At 55.0% G+C, this 21704-nt stretch overlaps 6 protein-coding genes across 6 annotated transcripts; 3 read left to right on the top strand and 3 right to left on the bottom strand.

Annotated features, from left to right (window-relative positions):
- Positions 1-230: 230 nt before the first annotated feature.
- On the top strand, positions 231-2872 carry HMPREF1541_09800 (uncharacterized protein; the record flags this gene model as incomplete). The annotated part of the gene is made up of 2 exons (XM_008714473.1): positions 231-594; positions 642-2872. The coding sequence occupies 2 exons, from the start codon at positions 231-233 to the stop codon at positions 2870-2872; spliced, it is 2595 nt and encodes an 864-aa protein (XP_008712695.1).
- Positions 2873-3313: 441 nt separating this feature from the next.
- On the bottom strand, positions 3314-4167 carry HMPREF1541_09799 (uncharacterized protein; the record flags this gene model as incomplete). Its single annotated transcript, XM_008714472.1, has 2 exons — positions 3314-3896; positions 3983-4167. 2 exons carry the CDS (start codon positions 4165-4167, stop codon positions 3314-3316), a joined length of 768 nt encoding a protein of 255 aa, XP_008712694.1.
- A 3409-nt stretch (positions 4168-7576) lies between these two features.
- HMPREF1541_09798 (uncharacterized protein) lies at positions 7577-10936 on the bottom strand (the record flags this gene model as incomplete). The annotated part of the gene is made up of 1 exon (XM_008714471.1): positions 7577-10936. The coding sequence occupies one exon, from the start codon at positions 10934-10936 to the stop codon at positions 7577-7579; it is 3360 nt and encodes a 1119-aa protein (XP_008712693.1).
- Positions 10937-12322: 1386 nt separating this feature from the next.
- On the top strand, positions 12323-14547 carry HMPREF1541_09797 (uncharacterized protein; the record flags this gene model as incomplete). The annotated part of the gene is made up of 4 exons (XM_008714470.1): positions 12323-13313; positions 13357-13494; positions 13543-13636; positions 13683-14547. The coding sequence occupies 4 exons, from the start codon at positions 12323-12325 to the stop codon at positions 14545-14547; spliced, it is 2088 nt and encodes a 695-aa protein (XP_008712692.1).
- A 2946-nt stretch (positions 14548-17493) lies between these two features.
- Positions 17494-18390, bottom strand: HMPREF1541_09796 (uncharacterized protein; the record flags this gene model as incomplete). Its single annotated transcript, XM_008714469.1, has 1 exon — positions 17494-18390. One exon carries the CDS (start codon positions 18388-18390, stop codon positions 17494-17496), a length of 897 nt encoding a protein of 298 aa, XP_008712691.1.
- Positions 18391-19500: 1110 nt separating this feature from the next.
- HMPREF1541_09795 (uncharacterized protein) lies at positions 19501-21309 on the top strand (the record flags this gene model as incomplete). Its single annotated transcript, XM_008714468.1, has 1 exon — positions 19501-21309. One exon carries the CDS (start codon positions 19501-19503, stop codon positions 21307-21309), a length of 1809 nt encoding a protein of 602 aa, XP_008712690.1.
- Between the last annotated feature and the right edge of the window lie 395 nt (positions 21310-21704).

Genomic DNA, 21704 nt, shown 5'->3' with positions numbered 1-21704 from the left:
CGATCACAACCACTTCTTTGGGGCCCTCGCATCTATTGCTGTATTCAGACCCTATTCATAATGTCATTGACCCTGAAACCCTTCCCTAAAGCATCGGCCCTGTTTCGCTTTCATTCAGTCTATTTGCTGCAGGCTACGATTCTTTAGGCGCAAACATTTCACTCTCAGCCGTTTTTAGCACCCCTGCTTTCTTATTTCGCTGACTGCCTCCGCCCAGTGCTAATGTAAGAATGCCGTCTCTACGAAATATCACGTGTCAGGTGGTGTGGCCTGAAGGCACCCCATTCAAGGAAGTAGCAACGACATATGGAGACGGTATCGTTGAGACCTTCATACCTATCCCAGCCAGCAAGCCGCAGAAGTTCTCGATTCGTGTCAGATCCAAAGGTTACATTTACGACGGTCTGGCTGTGATCGTCTTCATCGACGGGGTCTATCAGTGCAACCGTAACCGCATCAATTTGGTTCGCCCTAAGAAGGGACAACCTGTCAAGCGCACCGAGATCGACTTTCGACTCCGTCAGGAAGAAAAGAAGCTGGACAAAAGGGAGTACTTTCTGGGCAGCGACTGGAGATTCGACGACTACAATACAGGTAATTTCCTTGAAGACCTTCGCCAACTACGCTGACCTTCGCATTAGTGGGCGATCTGAACAACGATGTAACCGAACAGGCGTTCCAAGGACTGGGTACGATCGACGTGGTTGTCTTGCGGTGCTGCCCTCGCCCTGCTGATGCAGCTGCGCCTGATGACTATGCATCGGGTGCCGAAAGCGACGTCCTGGGCAATAAGCTCACCGAAGATGACTTTCCACCTCCAACAGCCGCAAAGCCAGCTAAAGACAGCGGTGCAGCTAGTCGTGAGAAAGGGAGTAAATGTAAACCTGCAGGTGGGGGCGATAAGGGTGGTAAGGGAAAAGATGAAGCTGGAGGGCAAAAGACCGATAAAGGCAGCAAACGCGGCGAAGAAAAGCCCAAGCCCGCGCCCACTGGTGAAGCGTTTTCTGATTCAGATTCAGACAACGACGATACAAGCATTCCAGCAGTAGACGGACCGGCCGATCGCATGCATCGACACGACGACTTCTACCACAATCCTCATTGGCCTGGTCCAGCACACTCAGATCGATATGGTTACTACGACCAGCCTCCTCATCCAAGATCGCCGCCACCTCACAGCGAAAAACACGTCCACTTCGACTATGGCCAGCTCCCCGAGTATCCGGCACCTCCCGACCAGCGGTATTCTGATCATGGCGATTTGCCGCACAGATCTCACTACACTCGTGGACTGTCACAGCACGCCGGCTATGGCTACGAAGCAAATCCCGGATATGACGCTCGGCACCGCTATCCGCCTCATCCGGCTGTTCACTGCTCCTATACTCCACCAGGTGGTGTTCAATCAGCTCATCCGCGTATACCGCTTCCAGTACCACCTTATGGCTATCCGTCTCAGGCAGGTGTGCCACGTCATCCGAATCGCGCCTGGTGGAGTCAGCAAGGACAGCATATGGGCTATGGTGGGCCACATCAGCATGGCCAGCAAAGTCACCAATCTCCAAGCCAGCAGAATAGTTGGGTTTGGGACCAAACTGCTATGAAGTGGGTGCCGGCTGCTGAGCCTCCGACTACGGAACACTACAACGGCTGGAGTTGGGACCAAACCAAGCAAGCCTGGGTTGCGAGCTCATCTAGCGAACGCAGTCAGGTCGATCCTTCGAAGTCGAAGGGCGTCGGCGAGAAAACCGGCGATCCAGGCAACAACTATTCGAACACGAGCAGCACGAACGATAACAATGGCACTAACTCTGGCTGGGGCAACAACGACTCAAGTAAAAACACAGCTTGGAGTAAAAACAATGAAGATAAGGCAGATGACGATGGCAACAAGAGCAGCGACAGCTGGAATCAAGACAACAATGGTAATACTAGTTGGGGCTCCGACAACAAAGACAGCAACACGGCCAACGATGCGAACAGCGGCTGGGAAACAGCTGGCAGCGGAGGCTGGGGCGACGACAAGAAGGATGAGCCCAGTGGTGGTGGTAGTAGTAATAATACTCAGGATGATTGGGGAAACAGAAGTATGCAGTCCACTCAAAACGATACGAGCCATCAAGGTGGAGCTGCCACTTCGACGGAAGAGGCTCCACGTACCTATCATGGCCCGTACGGCGCGTACCACGGTCCCAAGCTCGCTGTAGAGCCCTACGGAGATCTGCCATGGATCGCCGACGAGCCACCTCGCTACGACATTCCAGACTCGATCGCCAAATCTATCGGACTATCAAAGCAGGTTCAACGAGGCAGAGGCTACAACTACTACAAACGCCACCGCAAGCCCATCTACATTGACACAATCGAAGAACCATATGCTCGATTCGTCTTCAAATACCGGACTCGTGACAAACTCCCGCGAGGCTTCGATCAGCAGGAAGGCCTAGAACCCACGCCAGACGCCATCACCCAGGGCCTTCAAGACCAGAAGAAGGAAGACCTCATCGCCGAGCTCCAGCGCTGGAGAATGGCGTACGGTGACAAGGCTCCGAAGGCGACGTTCGACTCTACGAAGATCGGGGGTCGATCCGAGGACATCCAGGCCTGGAATGCCGACCCACCCGCCAGAAGCTACATCAAGTACAGCCTGCCAGGACATTTCCCTGCCGATGAGTCGAACAGTAAAACCAATACCGCTGGCGGCGCTAACGGCAGTATGAATGGTGACACGGGCAGTGCCAATGACAACTGGTCGAGCAACAACAATACGACCAGCAGCGGTAATGGCACAACCGACGGCAATGATTGCTCTACTGGCAACAGTGGCAGTAGTTGGGATAGCCAGCCTCAGGCTCCTAAGCACGGTTGGTAAAGTGGCCATTCGAGCTTCAGATGGTGGTGATGCGAAACCACACTTTTGCCCCTCCCCCCAAAAGGAGTATTTATGAACGGCAACTCCAAAGGCTAGTTGTTACTGGAGAACGTGACACGCGTCTGACACTACGTTCACAGCCCAGCAGGCACCCGGAAGAGAGCTCGGTCATGGTCATGGAGTTTGCTCCTGCTCATGCTAGTCTAGCCTTTGCATGTACCTTTTTCTATCAAGCTCTATCACTGGCACAGCGAGTCCCTCCCCCTCTCTCGTAGAAACACAGATCTATTGCTGCATGAAAAAACAAAGCATACTGATGAAACGCTCAGCCCATGGAAAACAGAGACGTCTCTCTTGATATTCTAGTCCCTCGCATCAAACTCACGCCGTTCGCTCTCACCACCATCTCTTAGCCATTTCTCGCCCCACATCCTACAGCACCTATTTCTTCCCCTCCTCCCCCTCCCCTTCCCCCACCACGAACCCACCTCCCAACAAGATCGCCGGCTCCTCAATATTATGATGCTCGTAGCTCAACGTGCCCACGCCCCCGGCCTCCATCAGAAACGCCGTCTCGGTCAACGGCTTCCCGATCCACCGGATCGCAAACGCGCGCAAGATATGGCCGTGGCCCACCACCATCACATCCCCTTTGCCCTTGGTCTCGCTCATGGGCCGCCCGATGACGGGCTTGTGGTATTTCTCTCTGATGTCCGCGATCAGAGCGTCGACGCGCGCGATGATCTGCTGTGGGGACTCGCCGCCGGGGCAGCCGTCGCGCCAGATGTCCCAGTTCTCGGATAGGTTTTGGGAGCGGCGCAGGGCGCGGATGGAGGGCGAGGTGATGCCTTCATAGTCGCCGTAGTCCCATTCGGCGATGGCGGGGGTGACGGTGACGCGGGCGTCGGTGCGTGGTGGGGTTTGAGGAGTAAACGAGGAGGAGGTCTGCCAGGGGAAGGGGTCGTGGCAGCCGATGTCGAGGAGCTCGAGGGTGCGTTGGGCGCGGTGGCGGGGGGAGACGTAGCTGTTTGTGTTTGAGGGGTCGGAGTCAGTTCCATGCAATGCGACGTGACGCTCTGGCTGGCGGAATGGAAACGCGTGTTAACCTACATGTGCACGAGCTGTTTGGGCACGACGAGGCGGTCGTCGCCGACGAGGGCACGGCCGGTGGCTCGCACGCGCTTCTCACCGTTGCTGGTGAGTGGGATGTCGGTCGTGCCGGTGTGCTTGCCGGAGAGGGACCACTCGGTCTCGCCGTGGCGGACGATGAAGCAGCGGGGGGTGGTGACGGTCATGTCGAGGTGCTGTGCGCGAGAGTCGTGCTGGGGATGGGTGGCGGGCAGGAAATTTGTTGGCTACATATGTGAGTTTTGAGTGGAAGGCGGGGTATCGGTCACATCAGGGAAAGCGAACGAGCAGCATTGTGATAATCAGATGTGCGAGCTAAGCCATGAGTCTGAACGTGCTTGCTCATCCAAAGCCGGGCAAGCAGGTGTTTCCCAAATCCGTGCTTCCGGCGGGCACGGAGTGGTAGTGGAAGTGTTAGTTGATGAGAATGACGACAGAGTACGGAGTAGTAGGACAGCAATACTCGTTAAGCGGACCCTTACTCAGCGGAACTGGTGGGGCAGTGTGCCTAAGGAGCCCCTCCTACAGGCACTAAAACTTCCCTAGGTAGGATCACTCATCACTGCTACTTCGCTTCCATTCTTCTTGATACGGGTTCACTACAGAAGCAAACTGTTGGGTAGAGATGGAGACGTTGAGAATCAGGCCAAATACAATATCATGTCCGCGGAGGATCCCTTCGATAGAGACTCCCCTACCGAACCAAAGAGGGCCATTGGTTTCAGGGGCAGAGCCTTGTGAAGAATGCCAGCCAAATGGCTAAGCTGAATTTCTAGCCTGAGTGTTCTACCCTGAGTGTGCAGATGGAGTCACCCTTCAGCATTGTAGAATGAGTCCCTTCTGTGTGCCTTTGACTGCGTTGAAGGTCATATGCCAACTGCTTCTCGATCCAACCTTCATTCGCAGCGTCGATGACCTGAACCACGACTTACCTTCACATCATAGCGTCAATGACGGCTTTGGATCAGGTGGCACTCATAGTTGAGATACTGGGCCGAAGTCGGGACTCTGACGTCCGGCAGATGCCTAGCCCAATCGACCACGTTGCCTGTACCAGGGTGTCGAATGGTGTCCTTGCGTTGATAGCGTACACAATCGCTGCCGGTACCCTGTAGGAGGCCAACGGTCAGCCATCCGCACACGCAAACAAACGATGGCTCAGAGTCCGCTGGAGACTTACAAGAGTACACTCCACATCTTGATCCGGGCCGAACGAGAGCCACATACCGTCAGCGCCCAAGTCGCAGGGCTTACCGTCGTTGAAGCACAAGTAGTGCTGGCAGCCGGTGCCACCGCCCTTGATCTCAAGCCATTTGCAGACTGTTCTCCACCAATCAGTATCTTTCTCGGGACGGTAAGCTGCAAATAGGGCAAGCTTACGGTTGACTGGACCGAAGTCGGTGCCTGGGCAGGTGTAGACACCTTTCGATGTGGCGTCTTGCTTGTTTGACGTGGTCTGGTTGAGGAAGTCGAGAGGAGTGCCGACCGCGAGGGTGGCGAGAAGGAAAGCGAGAGCGATGAGGCAGAGCTTCATGATGCTGGGTGCGGCTGCGTCAAGGGAATGGCTTGCTGTTGTGATGTTCGGTGTGGGAAAGGATGGAAGCAAGAGCGCATGTCAAGTGTTAGACAAGTTGCTGATATTTGTAGTCCGCAACTGGGAGCAGGCAGGAGTGACGACGGCGATGATAGGAGTCACAGAGTCTGGTGACGCCCGGCTGCAATCGGATCACGCAGGTGCGGCAGCTACGCCTACCTATGATCATGGTCGACTGAGGTACCAGTGATGGTCTCAAGTACGATCTTGGCCGCAGAGCCATATCGGGCAAGCCAGCTTTCGGCAACACTGTGCAGGGTTCGGTCCTGAAAAGGCTGTAGAGAGAACATTGACACAGATCGATGTACTGAAGCCATGCAAATCGACGAGCTGTTGTATCTCTCAGCCTCACAAAAGAGGAAACAGCAAAATCGGGAATCATGGTGCATATCGTCCCATTGAACATGTCTGGCATGAAGGCATGCCTGTAGCGCTCTATGAGACCGTTAGAGGCTCTATGAGATGTGTTTGTACATTTCTGTACGTTTGTCTCCCCACTCCACTTGCGCCTGTTGCAATGCATTCATGATTCGTCAGACCATTGTCTCGTGCCGCCTCTACTTCCCTGTACCAAGGCAGTGGTAGGACATGTACGTAACTTCAGCGCCATGAAATCCTCGCTTCTCGTCGCGACCAAAAGCCGGTAAGTCGGTGGTGCCCGGAAACAGAATCGGATCGACTCGCATGCCGTTGTAATCGCAGGTATTCGAGGAATGCTAGCACAACTAGTCAGCGGCCGCATGGATCTTGCTGAACGAACCTAGACTTACGAGGGAACAGACAGTACCAGGGTTCAGGAGGAAGACTTTCCAAGTATCGCTTATGTCTAGCCCAACACACTTCGCGCCATCGCAGGGCAGGAGGTGGCAGATATTGGGCTGCAGGGTTTGGAAGATGCATGCTAGACATATCGTCAGTATCTTGTTCGTACGTGTGTGGGCGAGTCGGGAAAACGCTGTACCGTCGGGCTGAAGAGAATCCCAATCACGACGGAGAATGACTCCAGGCGGCTGGCTTGCATCAAGGGCAGACAGAGTGTTGACGTTGTTGGTGGTGTTTGAGAAGAGCGGAGCGGCGAGGCCGAAGCCGAGGATGGCAAGGAAAAATAGGATGAAGTTGAACATCTTGCCGGAGTGTCAGAATAGATGTACAGAGCCTCCTAGCAGGTCAGACTCTGTCGTGCTGTTTGCGCAAGAGTTGCTCTCAGGATCGATCGCGCTGGTGGTAAGAAAGGTTCAAAGCATTGTGGCTTCCAAATTTATAGACTTGGCCCGCGGATATATATGTCGCTCGCCGTGATGATCACTTTAGAGAGCGGGTGTTAATTGTCACCACGGGAAGCAGTACAACATTACAACAGCACCATCGCAACCTAACCGCTTTGCCACGTGAAACGTGCTTCACCTGGAGTTTTAGACGAGGCTGAGGCAGACAAAGAAATGCTTGTACGTGCTTGAGACGACCGTCGCAAGCCGACGGAGCCGACCAGGCTGGGTAGCAAGCGATTAGGAAGTGTGTCCAGATTCAATCTGTCTCGTTGTGGAAGAAGTGTGCTGCAGTCGAGAGCGTAGTCACACGAATGCCAAGCCTTTGTTGCCTCGTTGCCTTGGCTATGGTACGTGTTACCATACGAGGCGAAGAGGGGCCTGAAGGTGAAGTTCTTTCGAGTTCAGCAGTCCCTTCATCGGAGGTTATGCCTGCAGAAGAACAGCGAGCTGCTACCTGCACGACAGTAGGTGGAATGGGTGAAGTCTCCTGGCCGAATTCATTCATAAAAGGGTACAGCACGAATCATCAAGCACAAACCAACTGCTATATTCCTGCATACTACCTAGGCTATTATCGACCCACACTGCGACTACTTTATGACGCCGACCGCGCCATACGCCACCGTCGCTATGCTCAGCTCGTACCGTATACCTGCTGTAACATCTAGAAAGAAAGGACCGAGTGACCCCGAACTACTTACCGCACCAGTGTAATTATGCAACCATCATCATAGGAATCTCACCTTCTCTCGACTCTGCAGACAGTGGGTTGCCCGCGTCCCCCTTCACATCACCACCGATCGCGATTGTGATGACCTCCTTCAGCGGCGAGTTCTTGTTGACAGGAGACACCTCTCTTCCCTTCTCCTCCATCTCCGGTGCTTTGCTGGCAGGCCTCGGCTTCCTCGCCCAGCCAACTAACACCCGGAACCCACCACCGTTGCTCTTCCCCTCTTCCAACACTTCGTCAATGCCCTCTAACAACCTCACATCTTCCCTCCCAGCCTCCTTCCTCACCTTGACTAACCACTCTTCATACATCCTCGTTCCCAACAACCCCGTAATGTCCGCAGCATCCTGCGTGCTTCCGACCGGCCCCTGCACCGCCTCCACATCCATATACTGCTTGACAATCTTGCTAATGGTCGACACCTCACTGACCGGTCGCGGGGCCGGTATGAACGCCCTCGCGCCCTGGTCCGCCTCGCCCGCATCTGGCCTCCTGCCCATAGGCCAGAACATCCACGCGCGCTTTGTGGCGACAAAGCCTTCTTTCTTCAGCCGCCGTAGCCATGACCGTGCGGGTTCACGCTCGTAACCGCGACGGTGCAGGTCGAAGCCGAACTCGACGCTGAGTGCCTCGCCGCGTGGCCCGGCGCGCGCAACACTCGAATCCATGACGATAAAGTCAATGTAGCCGCCCGGCTTAAGGATGCGCATGCACTCCTTGAGTGTCATGGTCCATTCGTCGATCTCAGGCGCGCCTGGCACCGGGTTGGCCTTCAACAGTGCGTGTAGACTGCGTGCGCTGATCATGTCGAAGTGATTGTTCTTGAACGGTAGCTGCCAGAGGTGTGGGACGCTGACGGTGCGGTGGTTCTCCGGAGCTTCAGGTTTGGGTTCACCAGGCGGCCGTTGACAGGCGGCTTGTGTTTTGGTGAGTACGGTGTAGACCTTGACGTTTGGGAATTCGTGCGCGGCAGACCAGCCCCAGGAGGCATTGGACTCGCCGCCCAGATCAAGGACGCGAATGCGCTTGTTACCGATACAGGCAGGGTCGCTGAGAGGGAGAGTGGCTTTCAATTTGAGGCGCTCGTCCGCCACACGGGATGCAAATAGACGGCCGTTATAGGTCGCGCGGAGGGCTTCGACTTGCCATGCAGAGGCTTGAATGCATGCCATGGCGCGTTGCTCGCGCTCGGCGACCTCGTAGGCGAGAGAAGCCTCGGTCCGCTCGAAGATACCAGTAGCGCGAGGATTCTGGGCGAACGGTCCCGAATACTTCGGCCGTGCGGCAACCTCGATATTCATGCGGCCGAAGAGGCTATCGATATGCCTCGAAGGATTGGCGATGCGGTTAGCTCTGACTCCGTCGAGACGTGTCCCAGCGGCCAGGAAGGCGTCCTTTTCTCCGATATTTTTGACAAAATGTGAGAAAGCGGCATGGAAGACAGGGTTTCTCTCATCCTGCTCGTTTGGGGAGCTGTTGCCGCTAGATTGGAGGCTTCCGCCCGCAGGTTCGCCAACCGTCTTAGCCTCTTCCAGGAAGCGTACAGTCTTGCGGATTTGGGACTCAATCGAGGCACGACGGGGCGGATTGTCGTCTTCCACGTGAAAAGGCGAAGGCGAAGGTGCATAGTCCGCCGGGTCATTGACGGGATTCGTCTCACGCAGAGCCGACAGATAAGACGTCTGAGCAGCAAGCCAGTTACTGGTCCTACCCAGATTTTGTTCTCCCGCCTGCTTTAGTTCCTCCTCGTAGGCTTCTTCGTACTCGATCGGTGTAGGAGCTGCAAAGGTTGGCCCATCATCTCCGGGTCCGTACATGTCAGCGTCTTCGCTAGATGTGCTAACGCTACTGTTTCGGTCGTGAGAAGCGCCGGCGGGATGAGAGCCATTTGCACCGGCCTTCGTGGAATCGATATTGAAGACTGGCTGACGTGCTGTTGGCGGACCATCAGTGCTGCTGCTGTCTGCCACTGTTACAGTAGACTCCCTGATCTCTCCGCGTGAAGTCCAGTCATAGTAGAACTTCTCGGCAACGGCGGATGTCGGAACGCTGTTGTTGACCGATCTGTTCATGCACCAAGTCTGGCGACTACCTGCTTGGAGAGAAGAGAAGAAGCCACCTGGCGATGGAATGCTGAGTTGAGTGAAGCTATACTCGGACAGTTTAGCGAAGCTGCCCTCAGTGGCCGGAGTCATGTCATCTAGACTCCTGCGGCGACTGGCGTAGCTGCCACCTTCCGACCGCTCTCGCATTTCCTGATCACGTAGTGATTTTGAGCAGTCAGAGAGCTCATCTGGGCTTATCGCCCTCGTGATCCTTTGCAAAGTGCGCAGAGCGTCTCCGGGAAGCATGACGCCGGACTCACTTCCAGACCCTGACTCGGTCCGCAGCATATCTTTGCGAGTCCCCTTCAGCATTGGGAAAGGGCTATCATTAGATTGAGGCGTTGCACCGGGAATGGTGGGAAATCTAGTAACCATTTCTCCCCACTCACGCTCTCTTGCGGAGGGTAGTGATTGATAAAGGCCGGCCGGGAGAGGGATCGCCGAGCGGGGGCCATGGGCCTCCTGTGGGGAGAGCATTATACTGTGCTCTTCGTCAACAGTAATTTCCAGCGGATTACTAGTGATATTTTCTGGCTGACCCCAAGCCTCACCTTCGACAACATCAAGCTGTCGGCTATCGGGAGTTCCCGGGAGACTGAGGCCGGGCAGACAAGGCGACTGTGAAGCGGCGCTGCTGCTCCCCAGTGATGGCGGGGCATTGTCGGCTGGGAGTTGTCTGGAGAGTGTAGATAAGGCCTCAGGCGAGAGGACGAATTTGGCAGTGGGTGACATACCCAGTGCCACCTCCTTGACAGGGTCTTGCCACGATCCTCGAGGAATTAGCAGTGCAGGATAGCGGTTTCTGGCCGACTTTGTGCTGCTTGCCACGCTATTTCGGCTAGAGTTGGTGACGAAGGTAGTGGGGTCACTCGCCAACGAGGGACAGCTTTCTTCGCTGAAGATGGTACCGCTCTCGCTGGGAGGGTTAGAGCTCCGCCGCCGGCGGTCGAAGTCCTCATTGTTGTCGGTGTGAGGAGATGTGCCGGCCGAGGAGACGGGTGACGAAGAGGTAACATAGGAGAGTTTGCTTGTCTTGCGTGGCGCTGCCACATACATCCTGGGGTTCCAGCCCGCAGGTTTCCCGATTACTGTTCCATCACTTCCAGAACCCGACCCTGATCCTGAGCCATCGCTGTCACTGAGTGTGCCATACTCCGACTCTTCTTTAATGGTATTAAGCGCTGCGCCCCGGGCCTGCCGGGTCGAAGACTGAAAAGCAGCGAAAGATGGGACATCCATGCTGGTAAGATCTAGCCTTCACAAGATCGCTCCCAAGACAACTGTGGTACTGGTCCACATAAGGCGATGTTGCCACGAAGGCGGAATAGATGGTTCTGTACTATCAGTATTAGGTTGGAGGAGGTGCAGCTGATCAACAGCGCGCGGGGTTTGATCGAGATGAGAACGAAAGACAGCTGACGACAACCAGCGGCGACAGCAAGGTGGGTTGGAAGCAGCAAGGGTGCAGATGTGGGCGATACCGCTTGGTTTTGGGAAGCTGGCGAGAGGGCGGTACCAGATGGGTTACGGAGAAGGGAAGCGCTGTGCAACGAGACGTTGCCGCTGGAGATGTGCTCATGGAACTCGAGCGGAAGTGGACACCGCCATATCTGGATGTCTCAAGCCACCCAACGAGACCGCGATTGGGGGGATGCAGATAGTCTGGACGGATCGATGCACAAGACCTGCACAATTGGGTTGTCAGCCAGTGCGCAGTTTGAGCAGCGACGCGCCAGCGAATGCGCAATCAATGCCATGTCTGTGAAATGCAGGAAAGATGATGTGGTTCGCTGTGATGGGTTCTTGGAATCCCCGCTAGATGCAAAGCGCCTGACATGGGCGCTTAGGGGGCTCGAAATAGAAGTTGGGGAGGCCTAGAGGCTGACCAATCATCAGATGCTTTGGTGGGTCGTCTCGGTCCGGACCATCGTGTCGCCGGTTTTTGCTTGGCGTGAGGAGAGTGTCGAGCGAGCCGCAGCGGGAGAAGGTAGACATCGAGAGGTTTGAGATGGTTGACGTACCAGAACCTGGCCTGAATGACCTCTCGCCGAATGAGGTCGCCGAGAAAATCACTGACCGGCCGGCCGCCGAAACGGGCAGGACGCACAACGCCACATCAGTCCTTCGGCTTGAGTTGAAGGACGAGTATCGGTCTCGGCGGGTAGGAATCTGAGGGATGACAGGTAGCAGCTCGCGTCAATGCTGTAGAAGAGGCATCTTGCCGGCGTTGTAGGGATTTTATCCTTGCTATCAAACTTGTCGGTGATCGCACGTCGCTCTGGCTTCGAAATTGTGCACTTGGGGGACGTTTTCGAACCCATCTCGCTCTGCTGCTATCAGGTTTGACGTACTTACTGGCTGTACATCTGTGTCAGGCGGTACGCGACCGTGGAGTACCTGAGAATTATCCTTAGCCCATGATGGTAGTTGTGGTGCAGCGCCGATGGCAGGCAGGCTCAAAGTCCCTGTAGCTTGGCAAGTCTTAGAAAGTTTTAACCCGATTGGACTCTTTGGCACTTCGGAAGGCCAGCCGAACTCTAAGCTACCGAAACAGATCTCGGCCGTTTCCCACTCCTGTCGCGATTTTCGACCCCTCATGTACCATTCCATCACCAAGACACCATCATGGATCGTCCCGGTGGCTCCACACACTCATCAAGACCTGGGGCAGCTTCTCCAGAAGTCGAGCAGCTGACGCAGGAGGAGATCAACGAGCGACTGCGCTTGAAACGCAAGTCGCGCGGACAAAAGGCCTGTTATCCGTGCCGCCAGCGCAAAGTCGGCTGCAACTACGCAAAGCCTTGCCAGAAATGTGTCGATCGTGATCATCCTGAGCTTTGTCTCTACGAGCCAGTCTCGAAGCGCCCTCATCTGGGAACTCCCGAAAGACTCACTCACCGACCAGCAACGGCCGCCGAAGCCTCTACTGGTGACGATGATGCGCTTGGAGACCGACTGACCTCCATCGAGCTTTCAATCCAGACTCTGCGAGATGATGTCGCCAAGCTCACCAGTTCTCTCATGGGAGTTATCCCTCGGCCTCTGGACAGACGCGGGGGCGACGTTGACAGCGAGGAGCTGGAGGAAACTCATGGCCTTCAGACCAGCAATGCAATGACTGGCGAGACGGTTCACCTTGGCGGCAACTCGGTTCCCGCCATGGTCTTGGCTTTGGGAGGAAGCAAGAAGGAGGACGACGTCCAAGGACTTCTCGGCAAAAGCATTCTGCCTATCTTTGGCCTCGACAATGAGAGTGCAACATATCCCTTTGTGGACCTGTGGGGCCTGCCGCATGGCTCTTACGCCCGACTGGAAGGTCTCTGCAAGTTACTCCCCACCAACGCAGACTGTCTGCAATATTTCAAGCAGTATCGCGATACCGCCTATATCCTATTCCCGGGCCTGGTCGACATCAGCCAGTTCGAGAGCGATTTGACGCACTTTCTGATCAGGAGAGGTGACGCCAGCACCGGTTCTCGCCGCGATACCCTCACTGTACAAGACATATACGGTAAGAGCCTGCACTGGGTGGGCCTCATGTTTGCCACATTGGCATCGGGCTATCAGTGCTCCTCAGTGCCTCGCAAGGAGCGTCAGCTCACTTGCCAGGTTTATGGTCAGTATCCCTGAGTCAAGCATGAAGTACGTGCTTACCATAGCAGTTTGCTGCGCTTATGAATGTCTGCGCATCGTCAATTACATGTCAAATCCGACTTTAATAGATATCCAGACCATGCTGGTCCTGGGTAACGTCATCTCCAATAACATGAATGCTGGCGTTGCGTGGGCCTTTCTCGGTATGTCGGACCATGGTGGGAAATGGCATTGGCTCACACCTCACCTAGGGTTAACAATTAGACTGGGCCAAAGTCTCGGACTTCACCAGCGTGCCGTACGACCCAATTCCAAAGCTGAAGCCACTTTGCGCGAAGAGATCTGGTACGTTATTGCGGCACACCAAAGAGCAAATACTGACCTCGCCTAGGTGGCGCATCGTTTGGCAAGACAGCCTCCTCTCCATCACCTACGACCGTGCATCCTCAACGCCCACCATCTCACACCACAAATCCGCAAAAGAGTGGGAAGCAACACGCCTGACATACGCAGACTGCATGAAGGTTCTCTGCTCCACGGGTCTTGAGATTGTGCGCGAGCGCACCCATCACTCTGACCTACGCGTTGAAATGGCACGCATCGCGAGTCATCGCAAAGACATCGAAAGGATGATGGATCATGGCGTGCGTCACCTGATTGACCCCAGCGCCTGCATGTCGATCAAGGACCAGCTCGAGTACTGGAACCTGTACATGCACCGCTCGTACATTCTCGCCGAGCTGTATCGGTCCGCACTCCGCCGCAAGGGGACACCGCCCGAGTTGATCGATCTTCGTGCCGCCTGCATTGGCCATCTGGCTGATACGGTGGAGGCGTGGCTGGGCCTACAGAATGTCACGCGTTTCGCAACTCAGTCGTGGGCGGCCATTCACAGATCGTTGAGCTCGGCATTGCTTCTCGGCATCCTGAAGGAGCCCCAAGAAAACCAACGGGTCCGAAGCCTCCTAGAGAAGCTGATCAGTGTCATCTCAAGCATCAACTCGTCCTCGGATCCAACCGAGGTTTCGGCACCGATTGCCCGGTCTATCGTGGCCCTATCCCGGCTCAATTTTGGCAGCGGCTCGGAGGGATTGACGATTCATCAACCTCCGGGCGATGCACCGGGGCCAAGCTGGGAGGCACCTGTGACAGCAGACATGCTGCTATACGGTCACGAATCGCCAAAAGAGAAGAAGTCTTCCAGCGAAGGATCGCCGTACGAGGTGATGGAGAAGATTTTGTGGAATCCTGTGTGACCGTAGCGGTACTTGTAGTCAAAGGGGGCCCTCTCCATTGTCAAGCGTACCAGTCGGGACAAGTACAAGTAGCTTATGCTTGCAAACAGCCAAGCGAGCGGCATGATGGGGTATTATTTTCGACTATTACTGCCGATGAGACCAATGATTATGTCAATATGGACGGTAGCTACCATTTCAATCTCCATAAGACCACCCATTTGGGGCCAGGCCATTGTGTGGTGGGCATGCCCGAAGTCTCCAAGGATGTACATACACAGTACGTGTCCGTACAACTACGGAGCACGGCTTGCGGGCCCGCTCGGGGTGGTCGGATCTGCTTCGGATTCTCGGAGCAGCATCCCTGTCGCTCTTGGCAATTCCAACCGCGAGCAAAGGTCGATTGACTCCTCAGACGCCCCCAGAAGCCTCTTGAGACGCCTTCTCACGTGGAGACTGGGATTCTCTTGTCGATTTACGCAATTCTTCTTCCTAAACCTGCCTCGTAAATCCTTCAGCTGTTCCAGAAGCCTGTCAACTCTCGGGCTGAATCGCAGCTGCAGCTAGGCAGAGACGTGATTCGATGAATTCGACTACGAAGCTGACCGAGAGTTTCCGTATAGGCGACAGACACGGTTTTCCTCACTACTGCTTTGGACGCTGCTGGAAGGTAGTATCGCATCGACGCTGTGCTGGCAGAACGAGCAAAACACTGCACCAAGTTTAGGTGTGAGGCTAAGCTATCTGCCTGTTGTTTCTGCAGCACAGTTCAGCTGTAATATATCGACATGTTGACCGAAAGCGCAATTAATCTGCATTTAAACCCCTTCAATAGCACTGATCGCCTCGTTTACTTCCTTGCTGGGCAGTCGGGACTTTCTTCTCGCGATATCCGCATCCCAGTTTCGGCATCTACGGAGTACGTCCGGACTTGATTGGGGATACACTTGCCGGGCTTGTTGGCCCTGAATCCTGTCCAGATTGCTCGACTTGAGAGGCCTTGCATACTCCCGCGTCTATCCTGTGGGGTCTCGGGACTTAGTCAATCAGGGTCTGCGTCGACTGTTACCAACAGCGGAATTCGGCATTCAGAACGGTTTCAGACGCCATTTGCCCTGCACGACCGGTCAGTATCATGCATAACATCAGAGATTATATACTGCAGGCTACCTGCTGGCGCTGACAGCTCGCCTACTGGGATAGCGCCGCCACTCGTACCGTATACATTCCACTCAAGAAGGACCTTTCATTCTCGAGCGGCGAGACCATCATCATTACCCGCATCATTACCATCGGGACATCACTCTTACGACAAGCAGAGCTAGGATCACCATCCTGGCCATTGCAATTCCAACAATACACCATGCCGTCCTCAAATGGGATCAGAGAACGATACGCCAAGATTCCAGTCCAAGTTTCTGCCAGTACCAATAACGCCAATAGCTCCTCCCGCCGTCAACGCCAGTCAAGTCCGGCCTCGCCCACCCGCACTGACTCTCCTCCTGTCCCATCAAAGCGGTCCCGCCACGTTGACAACCGTCGCGCTGCTGACACCATCACGCTCGAGCAACTCCGCCATACCCTCGACCGCACTGAGGCCTCTGGCGGTAGGCATCAGGACGATCATCACCACCCCCATGACCATTACCACCACCACTATCATGAGCCCCATGACGCTCACGAGGACCGCGAAAGCCGTCACCAACGACAAATTGAAGCAGACGACCCCTCGCAGCGCAAGTGCGAGATACTACAGGGTGCTATCCGCCACATCGAGCGTGCCGAGCAAGAGGCTGCACAACGGCGGCGCCAGCTTGCCATCGACGCCGAGATGAAAAAACCAAGGCGACAATCGATGGTGGTGCTGCCACGATCAAGTGAGCGCTCTGCGGTAGAGTCTTCAGCTCCCGCGCTGGCATACCGTACACGGGTCCGCTGATGAACAACACGACACGATACGACACGAGACACATGACCTTACTGATCTTGCGGCCTTTAACATCGGTCAGAGCCATTGCAAGCAACGTACTAGCACCATGCCGTCAGGCGGAATTTGAGTAAAATCGTTACGCTACGACTCACGCAGCGGCGTTACAGGAATCGGCATTCATTGCAGCGAATCTTCTGCATTATTCTGGTGCGTGCATCAAGCATCCAGCATCATTCGAGCGAACGCAAGTGGTAATAATGGCAAGGTGTAGAATATCCCAGCGACCAGCGTCCGCGGACCTCGGCCGGCATGGGCAGATAATGATGACCACGTGAGACTCTGGCATTGATTTGAACATACTACGTACTGTTCATGGGTTGGGCATGCACAAAAAAAAGTCTGTCGGACATATCTGCTCCCAGGGGCCTTCCCTGCAGTTGAGGGGTTTCCCTGCATTGCTGCACATATTCTTGGAGCGGAGCGGAATGGCGCTCATCTGGTGATACCACCAAAGGTCCGTTTTGTACGGCTGGAACTACTGCACATTTCTGTTGGGCGGAGACACACACACACACTTCTGCAATCTAGAGAAGCTACTCGTCCCAGGCAGCAGCGACCAAGATACTTGGTAGTAGATCGTTGTAAAGGGAAACTCAAACCATTGAAGCCAGCCAGGCAAGATTCTCAAAGCTACTTGCTAACCACCAACTTACAACTATATTGTTTTTATGTCTCCCAAAAAAAAAGCTTCTTCATTCCAGCCGAACAGCGGCCTTATCGCTCAATACCTCAACCCTTGTCCCCCTAAGCTAAGGATGTGTTCGTTCGGGTTGAGCCTTCGGCCCCTTTCCCCCTCCCCCGTATTCCGTGCCTTGCGGTACCTAGCCACAAACGGATTCTCTCGGGTTGCCGGCCCCCCCCCCCCCCCCAACACCACCACCTCCTTACCTTCCTTTCCTTTCCTTTCTTGCTGCTGTACCCTGCTCCATACGCCCGTCCACGCCCGTCCCGCTCACCGCTACCGCTTCCCGCTGTCTCTACCGTCCACGCTGCCTTCCGCCGCAGCTTAGCAGCAAGCCCAGTCCCGCGCGCCGAATACCGCGGCCGAGACCGGAGACCACCTTCGTTCCGTGGGCGCCGCCGCGGCCGCCGCTGCAGCATTTTCTCCTCGGGACTTTGCGCACGGCGCCATGATCAGTGTTGCGCGACGTGGACGCCCGTGTGCGTGCCGCGGAGGAGGGTATCACGTCTGCTGTGCCTGTTATGCTGTGGGCGTCGAGGGTCGGGTAAAGCAGGGATGGGAAGAGCGGGGGCTTGCCGGTCAGGCAGCGCAGTTCGTCGCGGGCGAGGGCCAGGTAGCTGGGGGGGCCGAGGAGGTGGGTGGCGCGGAGGCGGAGGCGTTGGGCTGTAGCGAGGGGAATGGTGGAGGAGAGGGTAGGGGGGAGGTCGTTGTTGCTGTCGAGAGGCGTTGGGTTCGGAGAGGTTGGGGTGTTGGCGTTCTTGGTGGGTGGATTAGATGCTTCAGCACCTGGCGCGTCGAGATTTACGGGAGTGTCGTCAGAAGCGTTGGTGCTGTCTCCTTCTCCTTCTCTAGCAGCTAGGCCATCCTCATCCTCGCCGTCGTGGGGGGAAGCCTCGAACTCACGGTCCATGCTGCCCTCCTCCGCATCTTGGTACTCGTGGGCTGCTCTCGCGAGGCGGCGGTAGACTTTCCGGTGGCTTGACAAGCGTCTGTGGTCCGTCTGAGCTTTCGCATACTCGCGTTTGATTTTGAGATTGCAGGATGACCACACGTTGACCAGCTCGACGAGGTAGTCTTCCGAATTTGGGGTCTCGCTCGAAGTGGTGGGAATTGTGGAGGGAACCGTGTTGTCGTCGGTAGGGGTATCGGCCTCCCAGGAGTGCTTCAACTGTGGAGACGAATCTGATTGCATGGTGTAATCCGTACTGGAAGGCTGCATTACGATGGGACTGCTACGAGTATTGATATGTTGGTGGCTTTAAGATAAGAGCTAGACGGTAATGGCTTACTTGCCGCGTCGCCATGCCGTTGGGAGACATCAGCAAGGCTCGAGTGAGCTTCCTTTGGTGTGATTCACAAGTGATCCATTCGGTCAATTGTGTATCAAGTGAGTGGGCTGTATTCATTGAAAGGATCTATTGTGCAGGCAGGTCAATAGGCTGCCGATACGCCATTGTGGCTGAGGCACTGTGACGTTTCGAGCAGGCATGATTGAATCACTGTTGCGTATTGAGGCTTTCCCATCGTCCAATGGTCAAAGCAGACAATTGCCACATTGAAGATATAGGATCGTTCGATATGGTAAAGCCTGGCTGGTAGGCAGTAAAAGTCTTGGCAGTCCTGATTCAGAGGATTGGGCGTCATGGTGAAGAAGCGTCTGGAGTGAAGGCTTGGGGCTGGCCTGGCATACGCCCATCAATCCAGCTTTTCCTCGGCTACCTGTCTGTCAAACGTGCCTGCATTGTGTCTGCATCTTATCTCTCCTGGTCGACGACGAGGGGCGTTAACCTAGTCTGAAGCCGTAGCATTAGTCGTCAACTTTGAAGCCGGAAGATCGCCCCGGGACTGCGGGGCTCGGGCGGGGCCTTTAGGCTAGGCGCAGGGCGAGACCTGATCTTCATGCTCCAACAAGTGAGGCAACGCTATAGGCCTAGGGTTAGGTTATCTCATCCTCCTCCAAGATCTTGGGGGAACCACTACTGACCATATCTCTGCACAACCTTACCAGCACACAGTTCCGTCAAGCTGAAGTCCTTGTTGTTTCTGCAAACTCCACTCCTTGAGCATTTCCAGGTTAGCGGCTGCCTGGAGCCTTCATGTACTTTACATTCGTTCTGACAGGCAGGCTCCCTTAATCATCTTCTCCAAAGACCTCTGAACACGATTCGATTCATCTAGTACGATGATCCAGGCCTTGGAATCCCCAGGCTTGCCTGAGTGCTCGGAACGTCTGCTGTCATCTTTCTGAGAAGCAGGTCGTGTGTGATCTAGCCGATTCCGCGACTATCGAACCGAAGACACCATGCCTCTGCAATCCCGCGAGGTGGTCACGCTGCGCCTAATCCTAGACTGTGACTGTGAACTAGACTTGAACGAGGACGATTGTGTCACGACATCGACCCTCCTACAACCTCGTTCAAAGAGGCCCACGACGTTTTTGTCCCTTCCTTTCGAGCTGAGGGTAAGGGTCCTCCGCTATCTTCTTCGTATCGACTTCAATCGCCAGCACCATACCCGGCGCATCCCACAAGGAAGCATCGATCACCTCCTCCATCTTGATTCCCGACGTATTCTCGAAGCTCCGCAATTTCGGCACAAGAGTAGGCAAGACATCAACGGGGTACTACCCAAATACCATACGTGCCAGCTCCAGCCGTCGATCCTGCGCACCTGCAGAGCTCTGCATGACGAAGGCCGTTTAGTCTTGTACGACGAGAACAAGATTGTTGCAATACAGTGCGGTATCAAAGGTCTCGGCTCACGCCTCCGCAATTATGGCATTCCGGTATGGGGGCCCTTCGATTCTCATCGCCTGATCACATCCAGCGCAGGCCCGAAGAACAAGAACGAGCATTCACATAACTCACACATGCAGCCTATTCCTAGCTCGCCTATAGGCTTCAAGCCCGTAGTGCTGTTTCAGGGCAAGAAGTCTCGGTCCGATGCTCCCTTTTTTGTCTGCAGTGCTCTGGATGCTTGTGACCTTGTCCATGCGCTTTGGATTATGGTCAAGTGTTCCTTTGCGAAAGGCATGAGGTTCCATGTGACTCTTACGAACGACGTAGCATATCGGGGTGTCTCATTCAGCGACTCCTTGACTCGAAGGTACCTCTTTCCTTGGATGCATAACCATATCGAGTCTTTGTCCATCAACGACACCGAGAAGTCGGAAAAGCCCCCTGAGAGACTTGTCAAAATGGGACAATTACTGAAGACCTATCATCTAGCCAGCGCCGATGAGCCCAACGTTTACACCTACAACAGCATCTGCGAGCTGCTAGAACAAATGCTACACCGGGCAGACGGCTACATCGCCCAGCAGCAGTATCTCGCTGCCGAATCCCATTATGAACGAATTTGCTACGAAGCCTGCAGCGTGGTCCGTACACGAACAGGCAAGCTAGTTGACGTGTCTACGAAGATGAAGGACGGCATCAACAGAGTCTGCAAGCTGATCGCCATCAGCGCTTTCCGATTGTGCGAACTTCGAAGCGGTGCCATTGTCAACTTCAGATCGCTACGCAGGCCATCACCGAAAGGACAGGTCGATTCTACCCAGAAGAAGGCCGCGGACGGAAGTGCGTTGCGGGGATTGTATGAAAGTGCCAAAACGAGACCGGATTCGCCCAAGAAGACAAGCAAGCATTCTGACAAGTCAACCCCACCCCTTTATGCGCGTACAACAAGGCTGGCAGAGAGTGAGGCAATCGACCATGCCCTGATGAGCGGCTTGCTCGCCTTGCGGTTACCATGTGCGACCCCGGTGCCTGAGTGGAACATTCGTCTGAACACGATGCTGCTGGATCTGTCTGACCGTCGAAAAGACTACACTGATGCGCTCTGGTGCATACGCAGGCTTCAACAGAACTTCAACGTCCTGGTAAAGGAGGCTAGAACCAAGAACAAGAGGGCCAAGCAAGAGGTGCTGGAGGCAATTGTGCTGGATTTGAACACGTTTCTCGAGCAGCCAAAAACTACCATGAAGAAGAGAGCTCACGAGTTGCAAAACTTGATAGCGCACTCGCACGACGTCGCGAGGAGGTTATGGGGCGAGAGACTGACGCCGAGAAAGGGATATATCGGCCTCATCTGGACTTTTCGATGGGCCTGAACCTGAATTCGAGCACGGACACGTGTTATCGAGCACGTGCACTCATTCGCGGGATTAGATTTGATATTTTTCGCGTTCAAGCGGGAGGAGCTATGCAGATGGTCTGCGGCAGCAAGGTAGATTGAGAAATGGTTTGTTACATCAGACGACTGTGCAATATCTGCAGTTCAGTAGAAGTTCTCTTGCTCAACGTCCTGCCTCGTGTTGGGGATTTCTTCGAGTCATCTGAGCTCCCCGCAGAGTAACTCAAGCTACAAAGCAGGCGGCAATGTTCGCCTCCTCAGTGCCTATCGTCAGGCGGCATACTCCGATAAGTTCCTCGTATTCTTGACTGTGGCCAAGCATGATCCCTTGCGAAGCCTATACTCGTGGGTGCCTTATCTTTCCCGTGCCAG

Source organism: Cyphellophora europaea (assembly GCF_000365145.1).
Source record: "Cyphellophora europaea CBS 101466 unplaced genomic scaffold supercont1.11, whole genome shotgun sequence".
NCBI lineage: Eukaryota > Fungi > Ascomycota > Eurotiomycetes > Chaetothyriales > Cyphellophoraceae > Cyphellophora > Cyphellophora europaea.
The sequence above is the reverse complement of the archived record's forward strand: the minus strand, read 5'-3'. Positions and strand labels throughout refer to the sequence as shown.